The sequence below is a fragment of the Ovis canadensis genome, chromosome 2, assembly GCF_042477335.2.
Source record: "Ovis canadensis isolate MfBH-ARS-UI-01 breed Bighorn chromosome 2, ARS-UI_OviCan_v2, whole genome shotgun sequence".
NCBI lineage: Eukaryota > Metazoa > Chordata > Mammalia > Artiodactyla > Bovidae > Ovis > Ovis canadensis.
In genome coordinates this window covers 225,325,888-225,348,396 of record NC_091246.1, presented here as the reverse complement: position 1 = coordinate 225,348,396, position 22,509 = coordinate 225,325,888, and the positions used below count along the sequence as shown (strand labels likewise).

Sequence of the window (22,509 nt, the reverse complement as noted above, 5' to 3'; positions counted from 1 at the left end):
CAGTGGGCGCAAGACACAGAGCGGTGCCCCGGCGCCTGCTGCTCTGTCCATTCTGGAGTACAGCACTCGGTGGGGCAGGGCACCCCCTTCCGACTCATCCTGAATCTCTGACCCCAGGACCCATGGCCAAGAGTCAGAAGCCCCGGGCGTGGTCCTGGCTCTGCCTGTGACCACTTCTGTGACACTCCCGGGCAAGTCTCTGAATTGCTCAGAGCTCACCCTCCTAGCGTGGCAAATGGAGGGTCGTAGCCTGGCTATGTGCCTTTAGCTTGGTGACTTGATGTGCTCCAGTATGGTGGCCCTTCCATCCAGAGTCACACTGCTCTATTTTAGAGTGATGTGGTCCACTGGCAGTGATGTGTGTCCAGCTGGACATCTAAGCCCTTAGGCTTTTAGTTCTGGGGAGGGAATCCCCTTATCCCATCCCAGCTCGTTGGAAGCCAGAAGCCCAGATCAGGGAGAAGACGGTGTGCATGGGTTTACCCCATGCCGTGGCCTTAAGCAGCCCTGGGAAAAGGCTGAGGGGGTGAAGGGGCTGTTGACTTCCAGTGGCAATAGCCGGTGCTTTCAGGGCCCTCCTTCTCCCAGTCCATGGACAGTAGGGAGATGGCTTTAGCAGAATAGCTCCCTATCCGCCTCCTCTTCTGTCCCTCCACCTTCTTCTCGGCCCAGTGGTGGGGAGTGCAGTGTCCTGCTGGGCCTGGGGTTTGGGGGAGTTCTGGGGGTGGGCCTGTCCTGAGGGGAGCTGGCATGGCTTGCCCTGGGGCTGTTAGCTAGTGTGATTGCCGTGTGGCTTTCTGGTGCCCTGGCCCCAGCAGGTGGCCTCCCGGATCCCCTCGCTTCCGGAGCCCCAGGCAAGCTGTCGGACACCCAGCCCTGCCGCCTGGAGCTGAGGAATCCAGTCTTTTGGAAAATGGAAGGCTGGAGAGAAGAGCTGGGTCTGTGAGAGTGGAAGTGGCCAGTCTGGGGGTTGTAGAGGAGGCATGTGACGAAGCCTGGCACAAGGACGTTTGTCCCTGGGCGCTGGGGTGGTGGGCAGCCATGCTGTGTCTATGAATCAGGTGTATTGATGCGTGTTAGGGCGACAGCCTCTAGAATTGTGTGTGTGTGTGTGTGTGTGTGTATGTGTGTGATGGAGATTCTTGACCTCAGGTCCAGGCCACTTTAGGGGAGCCTTGGAGCCGGCTGTCCCCTGAGCACAGCACCATCCTGGGGGAGCAATGAGGGCCCTGGGAGATGGGGCTGCTCCAGCGCCCTGTGCCTTGCTCTTCAGGTCTGGTGGCCAAGGTGGAGGCCCTGGGCTGTGGTGACCGCTGCCCTCCAGGAGGACTGCTGTCCTCCAGGGAAGGCGTGATGCCCAGAGTGTGCGAGCAGCACTTGGAGGACAACACATGGCTTCTCGTGTAGTGTGTTAACTACTCTAAAGACCGCTTTCTGGCTGCTGCTCTGTGCTGCTGGGCTGAGAAGGCTGGGCTCACCAGCTTTGCTGGGAAGACTTTGCAGAGTCCCTGGTCTGCCTGTCTTCCCCCCACTTCCTTCATAAACTTCCTCTGGTCCCTGGTCTGCTGAGGAAGGGCTGACTGTGGAGGTTCTGAGGATGACTGTGACCCACCGCTGTTGCTGCCAGGCTCAGGCTGTGTGTGCCCACGTGTGTGTGTGGGTGTGTGCGTGTGTGTGCGTGTGTGCGTGCGTGTGCACGCAGGCACGCACATGCCTGTGTGTATGCAGGGAGTGGGGCACTAGACAGAGGCCCTGAGAGCGGGCCTGGGGCCAGGAGGCTGAGAAAGTCCTGAGGTGAGGGTGGGGGGATGTGCTGGGCGGAGAGGAGGCTGGTGGGAAAGAGTGGGGCTATTTTTATTACCCGTCAGTCTCTGGGACGTGAGGGGGGGGGTGTTCTCCCCTGATACAGGCTGTCAGCTTGTGTCCAGACGTCCCAGCTTGGCTGAGGAACAATGGGGCTCTCTTCTCTCCCCTCGGCCATGGCCCGTCTCCCCTCCTGTAGAGAGGGACAAGAGAGAGGGAATATGGCTCTCCTGGCACTTGGGGGGCAGATCTGGGCCTGCCAAGGCGGACAACAGTGGCACACTGTGTTCAGAGAATTCGAGAGGCCCGGGGCTGGCCACTGGGGCTGCGGGGGGTGCTCCGCGGGAGAGGGTCTGTCCCCGTGGGAGTGGAATGCGGGGCTTCCCTCTTCTGCAGAGGGGGGCTGTGCCCTGCAGGACCCTATGCTTTGGATGGCCGCCTGTCCATCCCCCTGCCTCCGGACAGAGCTGGTCCCACTCTGGTGGTGGTGGAGAGGGGGCTTGAAGAAGAGGTGGGATTGCTCTCAAGTGGTGACCGCCTTGGGCTAGACCTCTCACCCTCCATGGCCTGGAAGCTTCCCCTCTCCGCAGTGGTCTAGCCTCCTCTCTGGGCCACTGCAACACTCTGCAGCCCTTGAACGTGGAGCTCATGTTCTGAGTGCGTCCAGGAGAATGTTCCGTGTCCCTCCAGGAGAGACAGGGCCCTGAGTTAAAGCAGACCCGTTTTTCAAGGGCAGACATCAGATCCCCAAACAAGGACATCAGCCGCCCCTTGCAAAGACACGGGCTCTGGCCGAGGGAGGCAGCGGGGCTGGGCGAGCCGGAACTCGGTGCAGCCCTAATGCGTTTCTTTTAACCTTGGGGCTGAGCTTAGTTCCAAACCCCTGGGAGCCTTTTCCGAACGCGCCTCCTTTGTCACAATTATTATTAGAAAATCAATGGCTACGTCTGTTTCTCTCTAATGTTTTTGCCAGGAATGAAACCAGCGGTAGCTCTGGACCAAGCTGCTCAGGGAGGCTTGACAGGGAAGGGGGCTTGGAGGAGGTGGGGGAAGTGTGAGCGAGGGTAGGGGACCACCCCCGCACCCCCCACCCCAATTCTCTGAGGGCTGAGAGCCTGGGGTTGCCCTAGGATCCCTGAGTGGGCCCTGCCCAGCCCTTCAGAGGTGTGCCCTGTCCTCCATCCGGGTTGATCCTCATAGCAGCCCCTGGTTAGGACGGTGCGACCCCTACTTTTCTCTTCTGCGAATAAGGGCCCTTTGAGGCAAGGGGCTTAATTGTTTTAAGTAAGGCTGTTTGTGAGCCTGGTTTACAGTCTTTACTCGGGGCTTTTTTTTCTCTTGGTTGAGCTGGTAGGCAGGTTGCCTCTGATGAATGAAGAGCTAGCCGTGGAAACTCAGGACACCACCCCAACAGGGGACCTTCTACATCTGCAAGTGCTCTCCAGACGAGGCTCCTAGTTATGGGCTGGTCTGAATGCACGTCTTGGAGTGACTGTGTGTGTGTTTGTGTGTGTGTGTGTGTGAGATGTGTGCACCCATCCCTAGACTTGGCAGCTGGCAGCCTGCTGTTCATGACGAGTAGCTAGGCTTCTCAGCCTGTGCTTTTCATAGTGGCCTCAGTGGCGGTGCCAGGCCAGAGCTAGGGATTCTTGGGGCCATGCAGACCCCCCTGTGAAGGGTAGATGACGATTCAGTCTGATCGAGGGTGATTTCTGCTTGGCTGTGCTGGCTTGTTGCTGAGGCAGTCTGCGTGTGCGTGAGCGTGTGTGCCACGGGGTGGTGGGTCGGCCCACAAGCGCTGGCCTGAGGCTGGTGTAGCCAGGGTCTCATGAGACCTCTGATAAGTCCCAGCACCTCTCTTTACCTCGCCTGCCCTCTCGGGTGATGGCGGAGGCAGGGCTGGAATTTCCTTCTTCAGGGTAGTGAGGATGAGGGGCCCACCCTCAGGCTGGGTCATGGCCTCTGGGCCCCAAGGGAGTAAGTTTTCTAGGCTCCTGGAGCCAGCTCAATGAGGCAATGGGTTTCGTGCCGCAGCCCAGCTGTGGGAAGAGGGAGTGGGAAGGGAGGAGGGTGAGGTTAAGGCCTGGGGAGTGGGAGGGAAATACACAAAAGCACAGGAGGCGCTTGTCTGCAGGCTCTTTGCCTGCCGCTCTGGGGCAGCCTGGAAACCTGGGCCATCTTTGGGGCAAGGAAAGTGTGGGCATACAGGAAGTGGGTGGGAGGTTTCAGAGCGACACTGGACGGATGAGGGTTGGGGAACCCCTGAGAAGGCCAGCAGTATTCCAGGGGCCAGCTGGGGCTGGGACATCGTGACAGGTCTTAGTCATTTCTTGGGTTTCTTCTCGGGAGCACCATTTGCAAGCTGATGCGTCATTCAGTCCTTCCAAGTCCTTCCCCATGGGGCTGGTGTTGCTTGTTGGTTGATGCAGTCGCCTTGGAGACTGTCTTTCCTCCCTCCACCTTCCCTCCTTTGCCTGGAAGCTCTGGCCCTCTGCCTCTGGGGCTTGGAAGAAGTTGACATCTGTTTCTTGTATCAGTCCTTTGTGCTCTGGGCCCCAACCCTGTGCAGAGCAGAGATTCCTGCTGAAGCCCAGCTCAATCTAAGCAGATTCCCCCACCCAGCAGAGAAACTGGGGTGTGGGCAGAGGGAGTCTGAGGGGAGGAGGTGTGAGGGGAGGCAAGTCCAGCTCCAGCTTGGACCCCCTGAGCTAAGATGCACTGTCTCCTCTAGGGGAGTTAGGTGGATTGATCCTTTTCCCCCACGTTTTGCTCATTGCCCTCTCTGCCCTGCCATTCCTCCCAGGGGTGCAGGCTCGGGAGAAGCAGCCTGCAGAGCCCCCAGCACCTCTCCGGAAGCGGGCTGCCAGTGATGGGCAGTACGAGAACCAGTCACCGGAACCCACATCCCCCCGTAGCCCCGGGGTTCGCTCGCCTGTCCAATGCGTCTCCCCAGAGCTGGCTCTCACCATCGCTCTCAATCCTGGAGGGCGACCCAAAGAGGTGAGTCCTGGGGCCACAGAGGGTAGCAGAGCCCAGCTGAACTGTTGAGGGACTTGATTGTCATCTGAGTATCGGTGACCTGTCAGTAAACTCAGTATATTTTTCCTCCCTGCATCCTCAGCCTAGGGCTTCTCTTTGGTTTGTGGAATCAGGAGCCAATTTCCCCCTCCAAACAGCTTTTATTCCCCTACTTCTTCCATGAACACTGAGACTGAGGCTCCCTTCTTGAGCCCCAGAGAGCACCCTTTATGAGGGTGGTAAGGACCCTGGTGTGATGTAGGTGACCGCAGACTCTAGACTCCAAGCCAGATCCTACAGACTGTTTTTGAACCCTTTCTGGATGTAGGGTTTACTTGGGAGATAGATCTAATTTCGGTGTCAAAGTTTTTATAGTTTCGAGACAGCTCAGCAGTTTGAGGAAGTAGATCTTAAACGTTAGTGAGCATAACAGTCATCAGGGAGTTTGTTAAACACGCAGATTCTCAAGTCCCCCTATAAAAATTCTAGCCCATTAGACTTGGCGTGGGACCCAGGAATCTGATTCTGGAAGATTCTGATGTGAGTGGTCCATATTTGGTAAAATCCCAGGTTAACGGGTCCTTCTGGACATAAATAGCTTTTGGACATCTTTTCTCTCCTGCCTTCTGTCCCTTCTTTTTGGCCCTGTTGTGAAATATTTCCAAGGCAGGTACTGCTGGACAATTGCCTTGCAATCAGCCACTTTCTGTTCTCTTGGCTGCAAGCAGTCGTTGGGGCCACAGGTGGCGAAGATCTGCCTTTGACCTCCGTGTTTACTGGAAAGGATGATTGGTTAGGCTGGTAACTGGAAACTCCTCCTCAGACTCACAGCTACGGCTTTGCTCCCTTGTTCTCCTTATGCAGCCCCATCTGCACAGCTACAAGGAAGCCTTTGAGGAGATGGAAGGAACCTCTCCGACCAGCCCACCACCCAGTGGGGGTAAGAACTCCACACTCAGCCTTCCTTCGCTGGGTCCCCTCTGGCCTGTGTAGGCTTCCCAGATTTGGGAGTGCTGGCAGAGTTGGGTGGGACCAGAATCTGCCGCTCCTCATCCCTATGGCTCATCTTACTTCTGCTTCCCTTCCTCACCTCTCTTCTCTTCACTTCTTTTCTGCTGTCCACGCTCACACAGCTAAGAGGCAGCAGCTGCATCCTGGGGTCCAGGGTGACCTACTCGGGTCCCTGGACTCCCAAATTATGGTTTGCTAATTGCTAAGTGGAAACAGTGTCAGACTTTATTTTTTTGGGCTCCAAAATCACTGCAGATGGTGATTGCAGCCATGAAAGTAAAAGACGCTTACTCCTTGGAAGGAAAGTTATGACCAACCTAGATAGCATATTCAAAAGCAAAGACATTACTTTGTCTAGTCAAGGCTATGGTTTTTCCAGTGGTCATGTATGGATGTGAGAGCTGGACTGTGAAGAAAGCTGAGTGCTGAAGAATTGATGCTTTTGGACTGTGGTGTTGGAGAAGACTCTTGAGAGTCTCTTAGGACTGCAAGGAGATCCAACCAGTCCATTCTAAAGGAGATCAGTCCTGGGTGTTCTTTGGGAGGAATGATGCTAAAGCTGAAACTCTAGTACTTTGGCCACCTCATGTGAAGAATTGACTCACTAGAAAAGACTCTGATGCTGGGAGGGATTGGGGGCAGGAGGAGAAGGGGACGACAGAGGATGAGATGGCTGGGTGGCGTCACTGACTCGATGGACATGAGTCTGAGTGAACTCCGGGAGTTGCTGATGGACAGGGAGGCCTGGCGTGTTGTGATTCATGGGGTCGTAAAGAGTTGGACACAACTGAGTGAACTGAGCTGAACTGAACTGAAGAGTCTTTACATCCTATGTGTAAAACATCCCCCATCCTAAAGAAACATCCTAAAGTAACCCCTGGACCTTCTTGCTTCTGACTCCCATTTCTGTCTGCATCCAGGCACCTCTTCCACTTCCTAGTTTTCACCAAGGAGAGAAAGGCTCAGAACCCTCAGGTTGACCATATGCCCAACGTATCCATCTCTTGGCCTCCAGACAGGAGCCTTTAGTCTGTGTCTTACTTGGTGTTCTCACTGGAGTGGCAGATCCCTAAAGGGCAGAGACATTTCCAAACAATGAGAAAACCTGGATGAGCCCAGGAGAGAGGAAGTATTCCATTTCATGGTAGAAGAGACATGAAGAGGAGCTGGAGGGGACCTGGGAAAGCAGTGATGGATCAATACCAGGCTGTGAAGGACTCAGGGTTCCTGTAAGAGGCCCGAGTTGGCAGAGGTGAAGAGACTAGTGATGCTCCAGGATTAGACTAGGTGAGGTCCACCCAAGCTAGTCATTCGTCCGGGTGAGACTGGTAGAGGGTGAGGACAGGAGAGTTGGAGCTGGCCATGTATTCTCTGGTGGTTGGCTATCCTGCCAGGGGGAGGAATGTGGCACCAGGGCTTGCCTTCTGTGCCAACAGAATTATGTTGGCCACCATCGTGGACACATCCCGTGTGCTCAGTCACTTCAGTCATGTCCGACTCTCTGCAGCCCCATGGCCTGTAGCCCACCAGGCTCCTCTGTCCATGGGATTCTCTAGGCAAGGATACTGCAGGGGATTGCCATGCCCTCCTCCAGGGGATCTTCCTGACCCAGGGATCTAACCCATGCCTCTTACATCTTCTGCATTGACAGGCGGGTTCTTTACCACTAGAGCCACCTGGGAAGCCCATCTTGGACATACAGGAAGCTAAATTTATGAGTGGACTGTCCAGCAGAAAAATAACATGAGCTGTTTGCACTAGACGGAGAAGGCAATGGCACCCCACTCTAGTACTCTCGCCTGGAAAATCGCATGGATGGAGGAGCCTGGTGGGCTGCAGTCCGTGGGGTCGCTAAGAGTTGGACACGACTGAGCGACTTCACTTTCACTTTTCCTTTCATGCATTGGAGAAGGAAATGGCAACCCACTTTAGTGTTTTCGCCTGGAGAATCCCAGGGATGGCGGAGCCTGGTGGGCTGCTGTCTATGGGGTCACAGAGAGTCGGACACGACTGATGCAACTTAGTAGTAGTAGTAGTAGTAGTAGTAGTAGTAGTAGTAGTTTGCACTAGAAACTTTTCTAACAGCTCCATTAAAGAATATACAGGAAACTGGAGAAATTAATTGTAATGATTTTTTAAATTTCACTCAAAATATCCACAGAGTATTATCATTTCTATAGGTAAGTAGAAATAAAATGATTAATGAGAATATTATCCTACAATCTTTTTAAGAAATCTAAAAAGAAGTTGGTGAAATTTATTCTAATAATAGGTATTAGGGAATTTCTTGGTGGCCCAGTGTTTATGACTCTGTGATTTCACTACCAAGGGCCTGGGTTCAATCCCTGATCCGGGAACTAAGATTCCCACAAGCCTCGTAGTGCGGCCAAAAAAAAGAAAAAGAAAAAGAAAAAATTTGCTATTATTTAACCCTAAGGATCTAAAGTATGATTTCAACATGTAATCAATGTAAAGACATATTTTTCATTTTTGTTTCATACAAGTCTGAAATCCACTGTGTGTTTTTACACTCATATAACACCTCCATTCAGACTGGACACACAGCAGGTGCACCATAGCCCCATGTGGTTCCTGACTACCGTGTTGGACAGTGAAAGCCCAGGGCAGCTGTTCAAGACAGCTCTGTAGCCTTGTAAAAGGCTTCAGACTCCTGGAATCTCTCTCCCTGGTCTTAGCTGACCAACCTGCACGTGCGTGCGTGCTCAGTTGTGTCTGACTCTTTGTGAACTCCTGGACTGTTGCCCGCCACGCTCCTGTGTCCATGGGGTTCTCTAGGCAAGAATACTGGAGTGGGTTGTCATTTCCTCCTCCGGGGGTTTCCCGACCCAGGGATCAAACCTGCGTCTCCTGCATTGGCAGGTGGATTCTTTTACCACTGAGTCATCTGAGAAGCTCCCCTCCCCACCACCTTCACACTTGCTCCAGTTTCCTGTGGGTCCAAACAGCCAGGATCCTGGCCATCACCCTGTCTGGGATAAAGCCATCTGGGCCGGGCTAGAGTTGGTTCTACCACATGTTTCTGTTCCCACTCTTCCCTCCCTCCCCTGGGTCAGCCCCGGGTGCCTGGGGAGGAGAGAATAAGCTAGAGGTTTCCTCCATGCACAGGGTTGGGAGAGAAAACAGAGGCGGAGAAATGCAAGGAATTCTTCTCTGGGGAAGCCAAGCCTTGCCTGGCTTCAGGGCCACCCACATGTCTGCCTCAGCAGAAGGGTGGATGCCTGGGCACTGAGGGCAGGAGTGATGAGCAAGCTGGGGGTGCTGAGGGAAGCCCAGAGGAACCTCCCACTGCCTCTGTCCCCTCGTCCCCTTCACCCTGTTCACCTGTACCTCTGCTGCGCCCACTAGGCAGCCTTATGGGCCCAGAGTCTTCCTGGTCATTCCACGGACAGTGGTCTCTGAGGCTGGGCTCATTCTTCCATAATTAATTACATTCAAAGTCATTTGCCTGACAAACATTACTAAGTGCTGATAAGTGTCTGTTGTAAAGATGTGTGTGTGTGTGTGTGTAATGAGAGAAAGAGGGACACACAGAAGCATGGAGGCTTAGACCTAGCCCCTGCCTGGATGTGTGTGTTTGTACACACTTGTCCCCTCTGCTGTATCTGTCCACTGGGCATCTCAGGGCAGAGTGAGGGTAGAGTGTAGGGCTGCGCCAACCGTTTGGACTCCTGTGATGCCTCTCTGTTCCCATGGACACCTGTGGATACACCACCATGTGCACAAACGTGTGTGTGCGTGCCTAGTTGCTCAGTCGTGTCCGACGCTTTGTGACCCTATGGCCCACCTGTTCACGGGGCTCCTCTGTTCACGGGGATTCTCCAGGCAAGAATACTGGAGTGGGTTGCCATGCCCTCCTCCAGGGGATCACAAATAAGCTATTTAAACTGCTTTCATTGGAAGATTATATTTTGGGAGTTTAGTTTCCTGTAGGTCTCACTGCCTTTTTGGGAAAGGGAGGAGATGCCAGGGAGGGTCCTGGAGCTGCTGTGTGGGTCCTGGGCACCTGAGGGCCGTGGCTCATCTGTTGAGGCCACTGGGGTGGGGCAGGCAGCCTTAGGCTTTTGGCGGCCCTGTGTGACTGCCTGTCTTCCACGGCTGTGGGCTCTGCAGGGTCCTGAGAGCTGCGACAGGAGACACGGAGCTCATTTCTTTACTTCTCCTCTGAGGTGGGTTTGGAGACTAGACAGCTGCCGCTGAGAAGTCTTGTGACTGGGCAGAGCAACAACCTTGCAGCTCAGCTTGGAGTCCAGCCACGTCCTTGGCTGATGGGAGAAAGCCTGATTGCCCTTTCTGACCTTGTGTGTTATGTGACACTTCCAACCCAGACAGGTGGCTTGGGAGGTGACCTGGGTTTGTGCAGGGTGGTCATGCTCTTGCCCACGTATTTTAGAGATGGGGCTTTTTCCTCTTCTGGAGCACTGAGGTTTGGGGGAAGTAAGAGAGCTCCCAGCTGAGAAATTCTCTCTTCCTGGGGCTTGCAAAGGGCCTGCTCAGCTGAAGGTCAAAGACCTGTGGCTGAAGACTGGCCTGGGGACTCAGGGTTGGTTCTGCTGGTGATCTCTTCTCTTCCTTCTGTCCTTTACAGGCTATACCATCTTGATACTCTGCTTTCTTTAAGTACATCTGTGTGCGTGTGTGTGTGTGTGTGTGTGTGTGCGCGTTGAGGGTGGGGTAGGGAATGTGAGAGGAGAGGTTAGAGAGAGAGTGATATAGAGCAAGTCAGAGGGTGCCCAAGAAACCAGTGTGTGTGTTATAACTACGCAGTGTGGAGGAACCATAGGGAAGAAACTCAGGGTCTAGGGATAGAAATGACTTTCTGGAGGGTGAGGGGCAAGGCTGTTTCCTGACTCCTTTTACCCTTCATCCCCTGGAGAAACACAGGAGACGGGAAGGGGGAGTGGAGCCGCCGTGGAGCCGCCCTGGCACCACCGGGCGGGGCTGGTTCCTCTGCTCCACTTCCTGCTGCCCCCCCAACCCCGCTCCCCGACATGCCCTCCTTCAGGAGGGGTCCTCTCCCCACACGTCCACCCGCACTCACCCCCAGCTCTCCCCTCTTATTCCCGGTGCAGTGCGTTCCCCTCCAGGTCTGGCCAAGACACCCTTGTCTGCTCTGGGCCTGAAGCCGCACAACCCAGCTGACATCTTGCTACACCCCACTGGCGGTGAGTGACTCTGGCGGGAAGGGAGGTGGCTGGGGAGGCCAGAGGACAGGGTGGGGAACTGGAGGACTCCTGTGGTCCTGGGCAGGGCCCAGGCCTGGTGAGTTCTCAGGATTCTTCTGGAAACAAGGTGGCAGCCGGGCTCTGTGTCCATGCTGAGGTCAGGCCTGGGTGGGGCTCTCTGTTCAGGGGTTGAGGGGGACGGAGTTTTCCTGCCCTTGCCTTGTGGGGTCACCACCACTCCCAGAATCCTCTGACGTCAGGGGGTTGGAGGCATGCCCTGTTTCCCTGGAGGTGGTTAACTTTCTGCCGGAAGCCTGGCTCCCATGCCCCAGAGTCCAGGTGCTTGTGTGCACATGCGTGCACACACACACACAGACATGCACAGAGACAGGCACGCACACACACGCACACACATGCAGGCATGCACACACAGAGAGACAGGCACACACACACAGATGCAGACACGCATGCCTACACATACACACATGCAGACATGCACACACACAGAGACATGCACGTGCACACACACAGACATGCACACACACAGAGACATGCACGCACACACGCACACACACATATGCAGGCATACACACACACATATGCAGGCATGCACACACAGAGAGACAGGCACACATACACAGATGCAGACACGCATGCCTGTACACACGCACACACATGCAGGCATGCACACACAGAGAGACAGGTACACATACACAGATGCAGACACGCATGCCTACACATACACACATGCAGACATGCACACACACAGAGACATGCATGCATGCATGCATGCACACACGCATGCAGGCATGCACACACAGAGAGGCACACATACACAGATGCAGACATGCATGCGCACACACACATGCAGACATGCACACACACAGAGACATGCACTCACACACAGAGACATGCACACACACACACACATGCAGGCATGCACACACACAGAGACAGGCACACATACACAGATGCAGACATGCATGCCTTCACATACACACATGCAGACATGCACACACACAGAGACATGCATGCACGCACACACACACACGTGCAGACATGCAGGCACACACTCCAGGTTCATACCTCGTCACATTCCCCAGCTCCTCTCCTTGTTGGGAAAGGGAAAGCAGAGACCCTAGGCCCTTAGTGACCATTTCCAACAGGCTGAGCCCAGAAACGTGCTCTCTAGACTCTGGTGTGGGCTGGACTGGGGCTCTGGGGAACAACTTTGCTTCTTTTCTTTAGTCCCCAGAAGACTGATCCAGCCAGGTAGGTGGGCAGTGGCATGACAGGTGTGAGCCACGCAGACACACGGCCGGGCACAGCCTCCCACTCAGGACGTGTCTGCATGGCCAGGGACACGGAGTCACTGGGTGGGGGGCCGCCTGTCACCAGGCCAGCACATTCCTGCTTGAGATGCAGGGGCTGTAACAGGGACATGGGCCTCTGCTCCTGAGAGCGAGGCCCTGTCTTACCTGTGCGCCCTGGAGGGCCTGCCTCTGCCTCGGCCTCACCCTTTTTCTCAACAAAGTCTCTCTCTCTCAGACAATAATCCCTGTTAATCCATCTCTCTCTCTCCTTTTTGCTCTTCCTCTCCCCTCCATCCCCTGCCTCTCTTTCCTGCCTCTCCTTCCTCCTCACCTCTCTTCCCATCTTCCCTCAGAGGAGGATGAGAGGAAGGTGCTGACAGAGCTTTCTGAAGGTAAGTGTGGCTTTGCTGTGTGGCTGCTTCCTGCTCTCCGTGTCCAGGAATGGCCGCTCACTCCATTTTTCTGCCTGGCTTGTGGGGGCGGTGGGTGGCGCTCTTCTCTGATCAGGTCTCATGTGACCGGGTGCGTAGGCCGCGCCCCACCCCCCCCCCGATCCCCACGCCCTGCTGGGTGATCAGGGGGTGATGAGCTGTCGCTTTGGTGATGAGCTACCGTTCTGGATACTGACTGAGGTGCCCATAGCCCCAGGGCCCGGGTCCAGGCGCGGCCAAGGGTCCAGGTACAAGTGCGGTGCCACCTTGCTGACAAAATGCTTCTCCCCAGGAGGCATTCCCGCCCACCTGCCTGGGGTGCAGCAGCCCCTTCAGATGGAGGGGGCTCCTATCCCATTTCCTAGGTTTGCCCCACATGTACAGCTCAGAGCACGATTTCTCAGCCTTAGCACCACCGATGCTTGGGCGGGACAGTTCTTAGTCGTGGGGACTGTGCTGAGCCCTGTAGGGTGTTTAGCGCCATCCCTGGTCTCTACCTACTGTTGGCACCTGTGGGTAGCACTCACCCGTCATGACAATCGAAATGTCTGCAGCATGACAAATGACCCCGGGGGGATGACTGCTCCCGGTTCAGAGCCACTGTCTTGGAGCCACAAGCTGCCTCTGGAAGCCCTTGCCTGGTTTCCTATCAGCACAGATGGTAGGATGTCTGTCTTTCTAGGATCTTAGATGTTTTAGGGGGATTTTGAAAAAGCTGTGGATTCCCACCCCCCCCCCCCCCCCCCCGCCCCCCTGCCACACACAGATGCCTCGGGACATCCATGCACAGTTGTGACAGTATCTGGTTAGCACGTCTGTTTCCTGGCTTAACCCCTGATTTAAATGAACTCAGCCTTGCACGTGGAGAAGCAGAGAAGGGATGTAATCTGGTTGAAGGCCTTTAACTAATTTATTAGGAACAGAATTCAAAGGATGACTCAGAGCAGCAGGTGAAATGAGGGAGATGCTGGCCTGGGTGGCCTGGGCTTCCGTGTCCCCATCTCTACCCTGGTGGAGGTGGGGGAAGGGGGTTGGACGAGGTGGGTGCTGAGCACCTTCCAGCTTGGATGTGTTAGATGTTCTGACTTCCCACCTGGGCCCTGGGTCCGTGTGGCCTGGTTTCTTTAAAGACTCCGTCCAGGTGTTTTTTTTTTTTCTTTTTTTTTGGCTGCGTCTTGGCTTGTGGGACCTTAGTTCCCAGACTAGGCATTGAACCTGGGCCCTCAGCAGTGAGAGTGCAGAGTCCTAACCACTGGACCACTAAAGAATTCCTCCTTCCGGATTCTTAAGCCCATTTCCCACTTCCTTTGCACTCACTACCTTGATTTTCTATCCCCAAAGTGGGCATGGGTTGTACCCCTCTGAATCTGCCATCACCCATGTAAGATGGCTGGTTTTCCATAAAGCTTTGCCCACTGCTAGCCAGCCAGAGTTCTGGCAACAATGCCAGACTGTGTGGGGGTACAGAACAAGGCAGCCCCCCAGAACAGATCCCAGAATGGGATGAACTACAGTGGGCTCTCACCCCTGGCCAGCCTCACACCCAGGGGGAGGACCTTCCCCGGGCGGGGGGTGGGCAGCTGGTTCTCGCCAGGAGTCTAGAATCAGCTGGAGCCCAGAGCCAGTGTTTGTGTGCTGTGCTCCAGGAGCCCACCTACCTAGGAGGCTCTCAGCTCTCCTTGTGGCTGCTGACCTTCGCAGACTGGTGATACCTATTCAGTCTCCAGTGGGACAGTCTGAGGGTGACATGCCTTGGCTGTGTGTTCCTCACGTGGGGATGGCACTTCAACAGAATGGGACTGACACCTGGCCCTTGCTCCTGATGAGTGAATCTCAGCCTACAGGCCCTGAGCCCTCTGACCCTCCTTCATTTCTGGAGGCACAGAGTCTGCAGGGAAGGTTCTTAGGGATCCACTCTACTGCAGCCATCGTTTTCAGGAATGTGGACCTGAGGTCTGTGTTGCGAGGTGGGGATAGGCATCTGCCCAAGGTCACAGTTAAGAGGCAGCAAGGCTAGACTGGACTTACTGGTCTCCTGTTTCCTAATCAAGTGGCCACTTCAAAACCCTCTTCCAGCCTCCAGGCGCCATGCCCTGGGATTCCAGCGTGGGCATCAGAATTGTTGTCTTGACCTGGAGTGGGGACAGGGGCCAAGGATGTGGGCGGCTGGTTCCATTTTTCCTGACTCACACATCACCTTCCGGGTCAGACCAAAGCATATTCTTTGCTGACCCTCTGAAGCACTGTTTGATTGCCCTGCTGATATGTGTGAATTCAGAAAAAAGATGCCTATAAGGAAACATAAGCAGTAGGCTTATTCAGCAAGGGGGAAAAAGACTTTAGGGAAGTGCTCTGTTCAAGGTGCCATGCTAAATGCTTTACACCTGTTCGTTCTGTTCTTCATTGATTCGGTAAATATTTTGTGTGCCTACTATGTGCCAGGCACTCTGGGGATATGATGATAAGCAGTACTATGGTTCCTAATCTCATGGAACACATGCATGACCGGTGACAGAATTAAATTATCACCGAGAATTCTTGAGATAAGTGCTCCAAAGTGAAGAGATACAGTTTTTATGAGACCCTGGCTGAAGAAGTAAGATGCGAGCGTGAGTGACATTAACTCAGAGACACTGGGATGGGAGAAGAGCTTCCCAGGTAGAAGTAAAGGGCGCTTGGAAAGGCCCTGGGGTGGGAGGAGTAGCAATTTTTTCCCCCATGAATTGCAAGGTCAGTGAAGTGAGGGCAGGGAGGAGCTGGATGCTGGAGCAAGGGGCAATGTGGTACACAGTGAGGGTCAGCAGGCAGGGAGGCGACCTTGTGGGTCATTGTCACAATCATCTTAAATAATCACAGAAGTGCTGAGAGGAAGGTGGTAGGAGCCCCAGTTTGCTGATGAGGAGGTGATGTGTAAGGATGTTAAATGACTTGTCCAGGCCCAGACAGCCGATCAGGGGCACAGCTGAGAGTGTAAGCTGCTTTCCATTGATTGCACGGGGTATGACCTCTAAACATGAACAGTGTCTTTAATGGATGTGGATACAGGGTACCCTTCTCCATGAAAGAAGCAGAGGAAGAAAACCCATAGCAGTAAAGGTGTGAGGTCAACATCAAGGATCTTCCAGTGGGGAAACAGGGAAAGAAATGGCTGAAGCTTCTTTCCTAGAGGAATGGGAACAAGGAATATTTGGCTGAGGTTCTGTCTGTTCCGATGATTAGATGGGTGCATTTGGCACCAAGGAAGACTGCAGATTAGAAATGGCCCCTCTGGGGATCCCTCCTGCTCTGAAATCCTCGGTGACAGTTACACGGTGCCATCTGGGTATTTTAAGGTAGTGCTGTGCAACGCAGATTTATGGAGCACCTACTCTGTGCCAGGTCCTGTGCTAGGCACTGAGGACATAAAGATGAGTGAGATAGCCTGGTCAGGATATTTCAGCACAAGGTAGAAATGCTGAGCTGGGGGAGGAACAGGGTATGATGGGAACTCAGAGGAGGGCCGTGTGGCCCAGTCTGAGTTTGGAATTCCATCTTTTGAGTTCCTGGTTTGGGCCTTGGAAGTTTTACTTCTTTCCTGTCTCCATCTGCGTGTCTTCATTTCACTCTGGGCAGGCAGGCTGTTTCACTCCAGGAAAAGAACCTTTTCTGCGAGGCACAAAATGCGCTTGAGGGTGTGGGTCAGGAGCTGACAGTGCCCCCAGCCTGGTGGGGCCAAGTCACTAAGCCTCCAGTCTAGCTGCTCTCAGCCTCCAACAGCCTCTTGGAATGGGTTTGGGCTCCTGGAATGTTCTGCATGAAGCACCTTCCTGGCCCCACATCTGCTCTTCGCAGTCCCCGCTGCCTCTGGGTCTAGCTGCTCCAGGATTGGCAGAGAGGAGAAAACTGCAGGAGAGTGCGTGCAGAACAGCAGGAGAAGGGGTAGAGGGAGGCAGACACCAGCAGGCAGCTGTGGGGTTGCTGATAAACTGGCGTTGGAGCTAGCAAGAAGGAATTAGGAGGGACTTTCTCATCTCCTGTTGCTTGATCCAGGCTGGGCAGGTGGGTGTTCTCATTCCTATTTTACAGACAAAAGAACAGAGTCCCAGAAAGGTCCTTCCAGTAAGTGAAAGACAGGGAGCTCACATGTTGTATGCTGTACTAAGGTGGGGAGAGAGGAAAATGGGAAGAGATAGGGAAAGGGGGTGTTTTCAATATGGAATCTGAGTCTGAAAACTCGGGGGAAATGGACTGTTTTGTCCCTCAAGTTTGGTTTTGAACAGTTATGAAGTTGGACTCAGAATCAAATATCTTCCCAAAGGGTCCCTCCTGCTCTGGGCTCATGAGGAACAGAGACTGAGTGAGGCTCTACCCTGATTTAGTCCTGGGAGGTCAGGAAAGGGCAGCCAACCAAGAAAGAGGATGGAGAATAAAGTGACGGCAGGGCCAGGAGGGCTGGGTCTGAAATCCACAGGCTGGGAGTCCCTGAGCAAAGCCCCCAGGCTAGTTGGCCACCTAAACTCACAGGGCTGTTAACTGCAAATGTGGTGGGAACCGCTGCGGGTGCTTCTCCCTGGATGAATGGTCTTGTCTTCAAGTTCAGAGGCTGAGTCCTCTGAGAGCTCCTTCGTAAGCTGCTCTGTAGCTGAGGATCTGATGGGTGTGAGGACGGGGCTCCTGAGGCTGATTCTTTATGAATGTGGCTATCCTAAAGCCATCTCAGGTTTTCTGATATCTCCAACTTTCTAACATACTGTCCCTTCGATGTTCTGTGCAAACTACACTCAGGCTCCTGACACTACGTTTGGGTCAAAAGCAGTTAGTGGGGACATGGCCTCGACTCATGGTAAACAGGGCAGACGGGAGCCAATGTCTGTGGTCCCAGGTCTGGCTCCGTCTTGACTCTGGGCCTGGGTGGTGTGGGTGGCCTTACTTAGATTTTACTGATGGTAGAAGTGGTATGTGTACTTTCTTTTTTTTTAAAATAGGATGGGGTGCTGATCCAATAATGTGAGCTGCTTACCCATTGTATGGGTCAGGTCTTGGCAGAAAACAGATAGCTCATTCCAATGGGGCAACTGAAGAGGGTTTAATGGACTATTTAGATGGTCTGGGCAAACCAATGAGGGATGGTGAAGCACCTCCCGGGGTGCTCCTGAGCAGGAGGTGGGAGCCATCTGCACTCCAGGCCTGAAGAAACCAGGAGGAGCTGGAGGAGAGGACCCACCCCTGGAGTTGGTATCTTGGGTGGAGGATGCGGCCCTGGAACTTTGACCCTCTCTCCCCACCCACCTCCATCCTCTGTTAGTTCTGCCTACCAGCCAGCTGCCAAAGGCCAGGGCCCTCTGGAGCCCTGAGCCCGGGGGTCTGGGGTATGCTGTCAGTAAAAGCTGGTCTGCGGGACACAGAGCAGGCTGGGGAATGAATCAGGAGGACATAGCGGGTGGAGAGGGCCACAGACTTCAGGGCTCGCCCTCGGGCATTTTAGCTTGAACTTTTGAGGGTCAGCAAGAATTCAAGGGAAGGAGAAAAACGAATGTGTGCCTCTTAGGTGTACCTCTGTGGTGGGGGGAGATAGGGGGCAGAGGGTAAAGGTCATGCATCTATTAGTTTGTGAGACAGACACTTACTGAGGATTCACTGTGTGCCAGGTGCTGTGAGTACAGATTAGCAAGGAGCTTGGGGCAGCCAGGGAGCAGATGGATCCTTTTGCCATCTCTGGGTGGGAGAGAAGGGTGCTGGGCACTGCGGGCCCCAGGATGAAGCTAGTAGCCTGGAGGCATCTAGGTGGAATTTTCAGAGAGTGACCCTGGGAGGTGAGGGATGGGCCGGAAGGTAGGCTCTGGCCTTGGGTCTCAACTGCCATTTCTGTGGGTGTGAGTTCCTGTCTGAGGGTCCCTTTCTGTCAGTTCTAGTTACCCCAGGGTGTGGAGCTGGCCCCCTAAGGCTAAAGACACACTGAAATTCTTGATCCCCCTGATTTTCAGCTGGTGGTATGTGCAGGGCCCAAGAGCAGGCTCTGGGCCAGACCACTGGGGTTCTTAGGCCAGCTCTGTCACCTGCTACTGTGTGGCCCAGATAAGATACTTACATTCTCAAAATTTTGCTTTCCTCATGTAGTTATTTGCTATTTCTGCTGTTATTGACAGTCTGTGGAGCTGGCTTTTCTCTGGCTGATGGGCTGGAGTTCTGAGTAGCAGCAGCCAGCTCTGAGTGTCCCATGAGGCTTGGCGGCCCCTCTTTCAGCCACCCAGAGCCTGCACCGGGAGTCAGGAGACGGGAGCTATGGCCGCTGTGCGTTCTGGAGCAAATCGCTCCACCTCTCTGGGCTGAGGAGACATGTTACATCAGGGAGCAGTAAACTATGGCCAAATCCTGTTTTGGGAAAGTTTTATCGTAACACAGCCACACTCATTGCTTTATGTGCTATCCGTAGCTGCTCTCGCAATAACAACAGTGGAACTGAGTAGCTGTGAGAGAGACTGTCTGGCTCCCTCCCTGCACCCCAGGCTGCACGGACTCTGCCGTTCTTCCACTTCTCAGGCTGGTTTCAGTGGTTGCCCTAATTGTGGTGGGCATAGTGTTGATGTGTGCTCAGGTCACGTCCCTCCTGGGACGTCCTCGGGAACAGTGCCACTTCAGAGGTGGCAGGAACACCATCTGTCCCTGGAGAAGCCGAGAGTGTTCTGCTTCTTTTCTCTGTTTGACGGCGAGTTAGTTTACAGTGGTGGGGTAGAGGGGCGTGGGGAGGCTTCCAGAGGCCGGGGCAGGGGGCAGCTGGGGGCAGCACGGCAGTGGGGCGGGTGGCACAGGAAACCTGGGTCTGGTTGTGCCTCAGGCCCCTTCACTCTCCTGTCCTCGGCACCTTCACCGGCACAGTGACCTCTCTGGTGCTTGCCGCCCTCTTCCCCACCCAGCCTTCCTCTCAGGCCGTTCTGAACACCAAGCGGGATAATGATGTCAGTCTCGGGAGGCACACTAAGTGTGTCAGGCAAGGTGGATGGGTGTGTCTTGGCACGCAGGGCTGGGTGTGACTCACCCGCACAGGCCTGCTGGTAGGCCAGCAAGCCTGTTTCTGGACTCTGGGTGTGGGGTAGAATGAGCATCCTGAGACACAAGGCTGGGCTGGAGCTTGGGGTCCACGGAAAGCCCAGACCCCAGCAGTGCCTGGGGAGCGGAGAAGGGCCTGGGACCTGGGTAGCAGGGTTGGGGAAGAAAAGCTCAGCTAGAGGGCCCACCAGTGAAGGACAGTGTCCCAGCTCTAGGAAGGAGGACTCTGTGATGGCTGTGTTTTGGGGTCCCTTTCTGGGAAGCTTCTCAGAACGAGGCTCTAGTTAAAAGTTCTTGGGGCTCTCATGGCTTCTCCATGATGCTGGAAAGAGGATGGACCTGGGCAGGCAAGAGCCCTGGAGACGTGCCCCTTGTCTGCTTGCTATCCTTTTGGGATTTCCCTGACAGGCTCTGGGGAGACGGGTTCCCTGGGGTTGGGTGGGGTCCACACTACATCCCCTGGATCCATGCTCAGTCCCTGTCTCCTCACCCCTTCCAGAACCCCGGAGCTACGTGGAGTCAGTGGTACGAACGGCGGTGGCTGGGCCCCGGACTCAGGAACCTGAGCCCAAGAGCTTTAGCACCCCAGCTGTGCAGGCCTATGGCAATGAGACACCCCTGAGGAACGGGACCCTGGGAGGCTCCTTTGTCTCCCCTAGCCCCCTCTCCACCAGCAGCCCCATCCTCAGCGCTGACAGGTAAGTGGGGGAGGAGAACCCAGGCCCGGGGCAGCAGAGATGAGGCCTCCTGGATCCGACTAGGGCATGGACGGGGAGAAATCACATCCAGGGTGCTGCCCTTGGGAAACCAGCTCATTGGGGTGCATGGCAAGAGCACCCCCTGAGTGCCAACTCCCCGGGGAGACTATGAAGATGAGCCAGGCACAGTTCTTCCCTCAGATGTATTACTTCTGTTTTTATTTATTTATTGGCTGCACCATGTGGCGAGCAGGAGCCTTACTTCCCCAGAGATCAGATCTGTGCCCCCTGCAGTGGAAGTGTGGAGTTGTGACCACCGGACCCCCAGGGAAGCCTCCTTTCCCCAAATTTAAAATTGAACAAGTGTAGTTACTATGTAGTGAGTGCTTCCCATGTGCCAGGCGTTTTGCTGAGTGCTTTCTGTTTAAACCTCACAGCTATCCTGCGAGGTAAGTAGTAGTATTATTCCCACTTCTCAGAAGAGGAAACTGAAGCAGAGAGAGATTAAAGTGGATTATTCAAGGTCTACAGCTAAACAGTAGCAGAAACAGAATTCGGACTAAAGGTGTCTGGCTCCAGAGTCCACACCTCTATCCTACCCCCTGCATCCCCCCCATCACAGAGCAGCTGTTAGAGGTGCTCAAAGCTGAGGTGTAAGCAAAGAACTCTGAGCAAGAGGCCATTATTTCTGGCTTAGTCTGCAGAGAGGGTCTCTGGGGGCTGGAAGTCCGGGAAGTATTTGTGCTAAGGCCAGAGGAGGAGCAAGGGTTGGAAGGTGAGGGGGAGGGAGAGGGCCTTCACAGCATAGCAAGGACAGGACCGGGGTGGAGGTATTGGGCATGGGGTCTGGGGGTCAGGTCTCTGTGGGGTTAGAGGAGGGATGTCTTGGTGGATGGGCGGCTGACGTTTAGGGAGTCAGACAGAGGAAAGCCAGAAGCTTCCCAGAAAGGGAGGTTCCTGTGTTTGGGGTGCAGTGAGGAGCTGCTCGACTAGCGGGGTGGCCATAGGCTTTATGATGGGGAGACAGGAAGATGACATAGGAAAGGGACTCTGAGATGAGCCCAGGTAGGGCACAGGGTGCCAGGCGGGGAGGAGGCCTGCACCAGCCAGAATTCCACCCCCCAGTAGGGGCGTCTGCCCCAACCATCCCTTCCCATGTCCACTCCCCTTCTCAGACTGGGTCCCCACGAGTCCAGAAACTATCCAGCTGCCTCCTCCCACTTCCGCTTCTGCTTGGTTCGGGTGAGCAGAGGCAGTTTTCTTCTGGACTCTAAGAATCTGAAACTTCAAACCAAGCACACACCCCCAGTCCACCTGGCCCCCTCCCCAGCCTCTTAACGGCTCCACTTGGGGAAAGGTCCACCTCTGGGCAGGAGCTACGTTCTTCTTTTAAAGGAAAGGAGATTTTCTTCACCTCTCGGCCCCCTTGCTGATATCCAAGAAGTCCTGACATTAGGGAGTTTTCACTTTTTCTCACTCAAATTCCTCCTGCAGTAAGATTCAGGAAGCCAGCTCCTCCTCCAGGATTAATCACCCAAAATGCCATTTCCGTGTCCCCAGCTCCTCCCTCCCCCCATTTTCTCAGAATGCAGGTTATTCTGTACCGAAGTGGTGTTTCATTCTGGCCTCTTCTGGGATGTGTGGTAGACTTTGTCCTGGCCTGGCCCTGACCTTCTTCCTGCCCTTGGCTCTTGCCTGGCCCTCCCACCTCACATCACCCTGGGGACCTGAGCTTAACTGACCCAACCCAGGGTGGGGCCGGCCAGCCTCCAAACTCCTAGTCTGCGGCTCCAGGCTTTGGTGCACCAGCTTATGTAAGGACCCTTCCACCCCGCTGCCGCACTGCCAGCCCCCGCCCAAGGGCTCCTTGTGCGAGCCTGCCTGCTGCCTCCCTGCAGCCGATGCTCGTGCATGGTCCCTGACAACCTTTGTCTCTGCTGCCGTGCCATGGAGGAAGTTTGGGTCTGGAAGGAGTCAGAGTCATCTAACCCACCTCCCTCATTTTCCGTGTTGTTGTTGTTGTTTT

The 22,509-nt window shown here is 54.7% G+C and overlaps 1 protein-coding gene across 6 annotated transcripts in view; it reads left to right on the top strand.

The window, feature by feature from the left end:
- The window catches only part of TNS1 (tensin 1), a 245,106-nt gene that overhangs the window by 202,837 nt on the left and 19,760 nt on the right, over nt 1-22,509 (top strand). For all 6 annotated transcript variants that reach the window (XM_069578283.1, XM_069578284.1, XM_069578285.1 and 3 more), the window contains 5 exons: nt 4,607-4,803; nt 5,686-5,761; nt 10,923-11,015; nt 12,682-12,720; nt 20,285-20,483. In XM_069578283.1, coding sequence (XP_069434384.1) covers nt 4,607-4,803; nt 5,686-5,761; nt 10,923-11,015; nt 12,682-12,720; nt 20,285-20,483 — 604 coding nt within the window. The remainder of the gene's footprint in view (nt 1-4,606; nt 4,804-5,685; nt 5,762-10,922; nt 11,016-12,681; nt 12,721-20,284; nt 20,484-22,509) is intronic.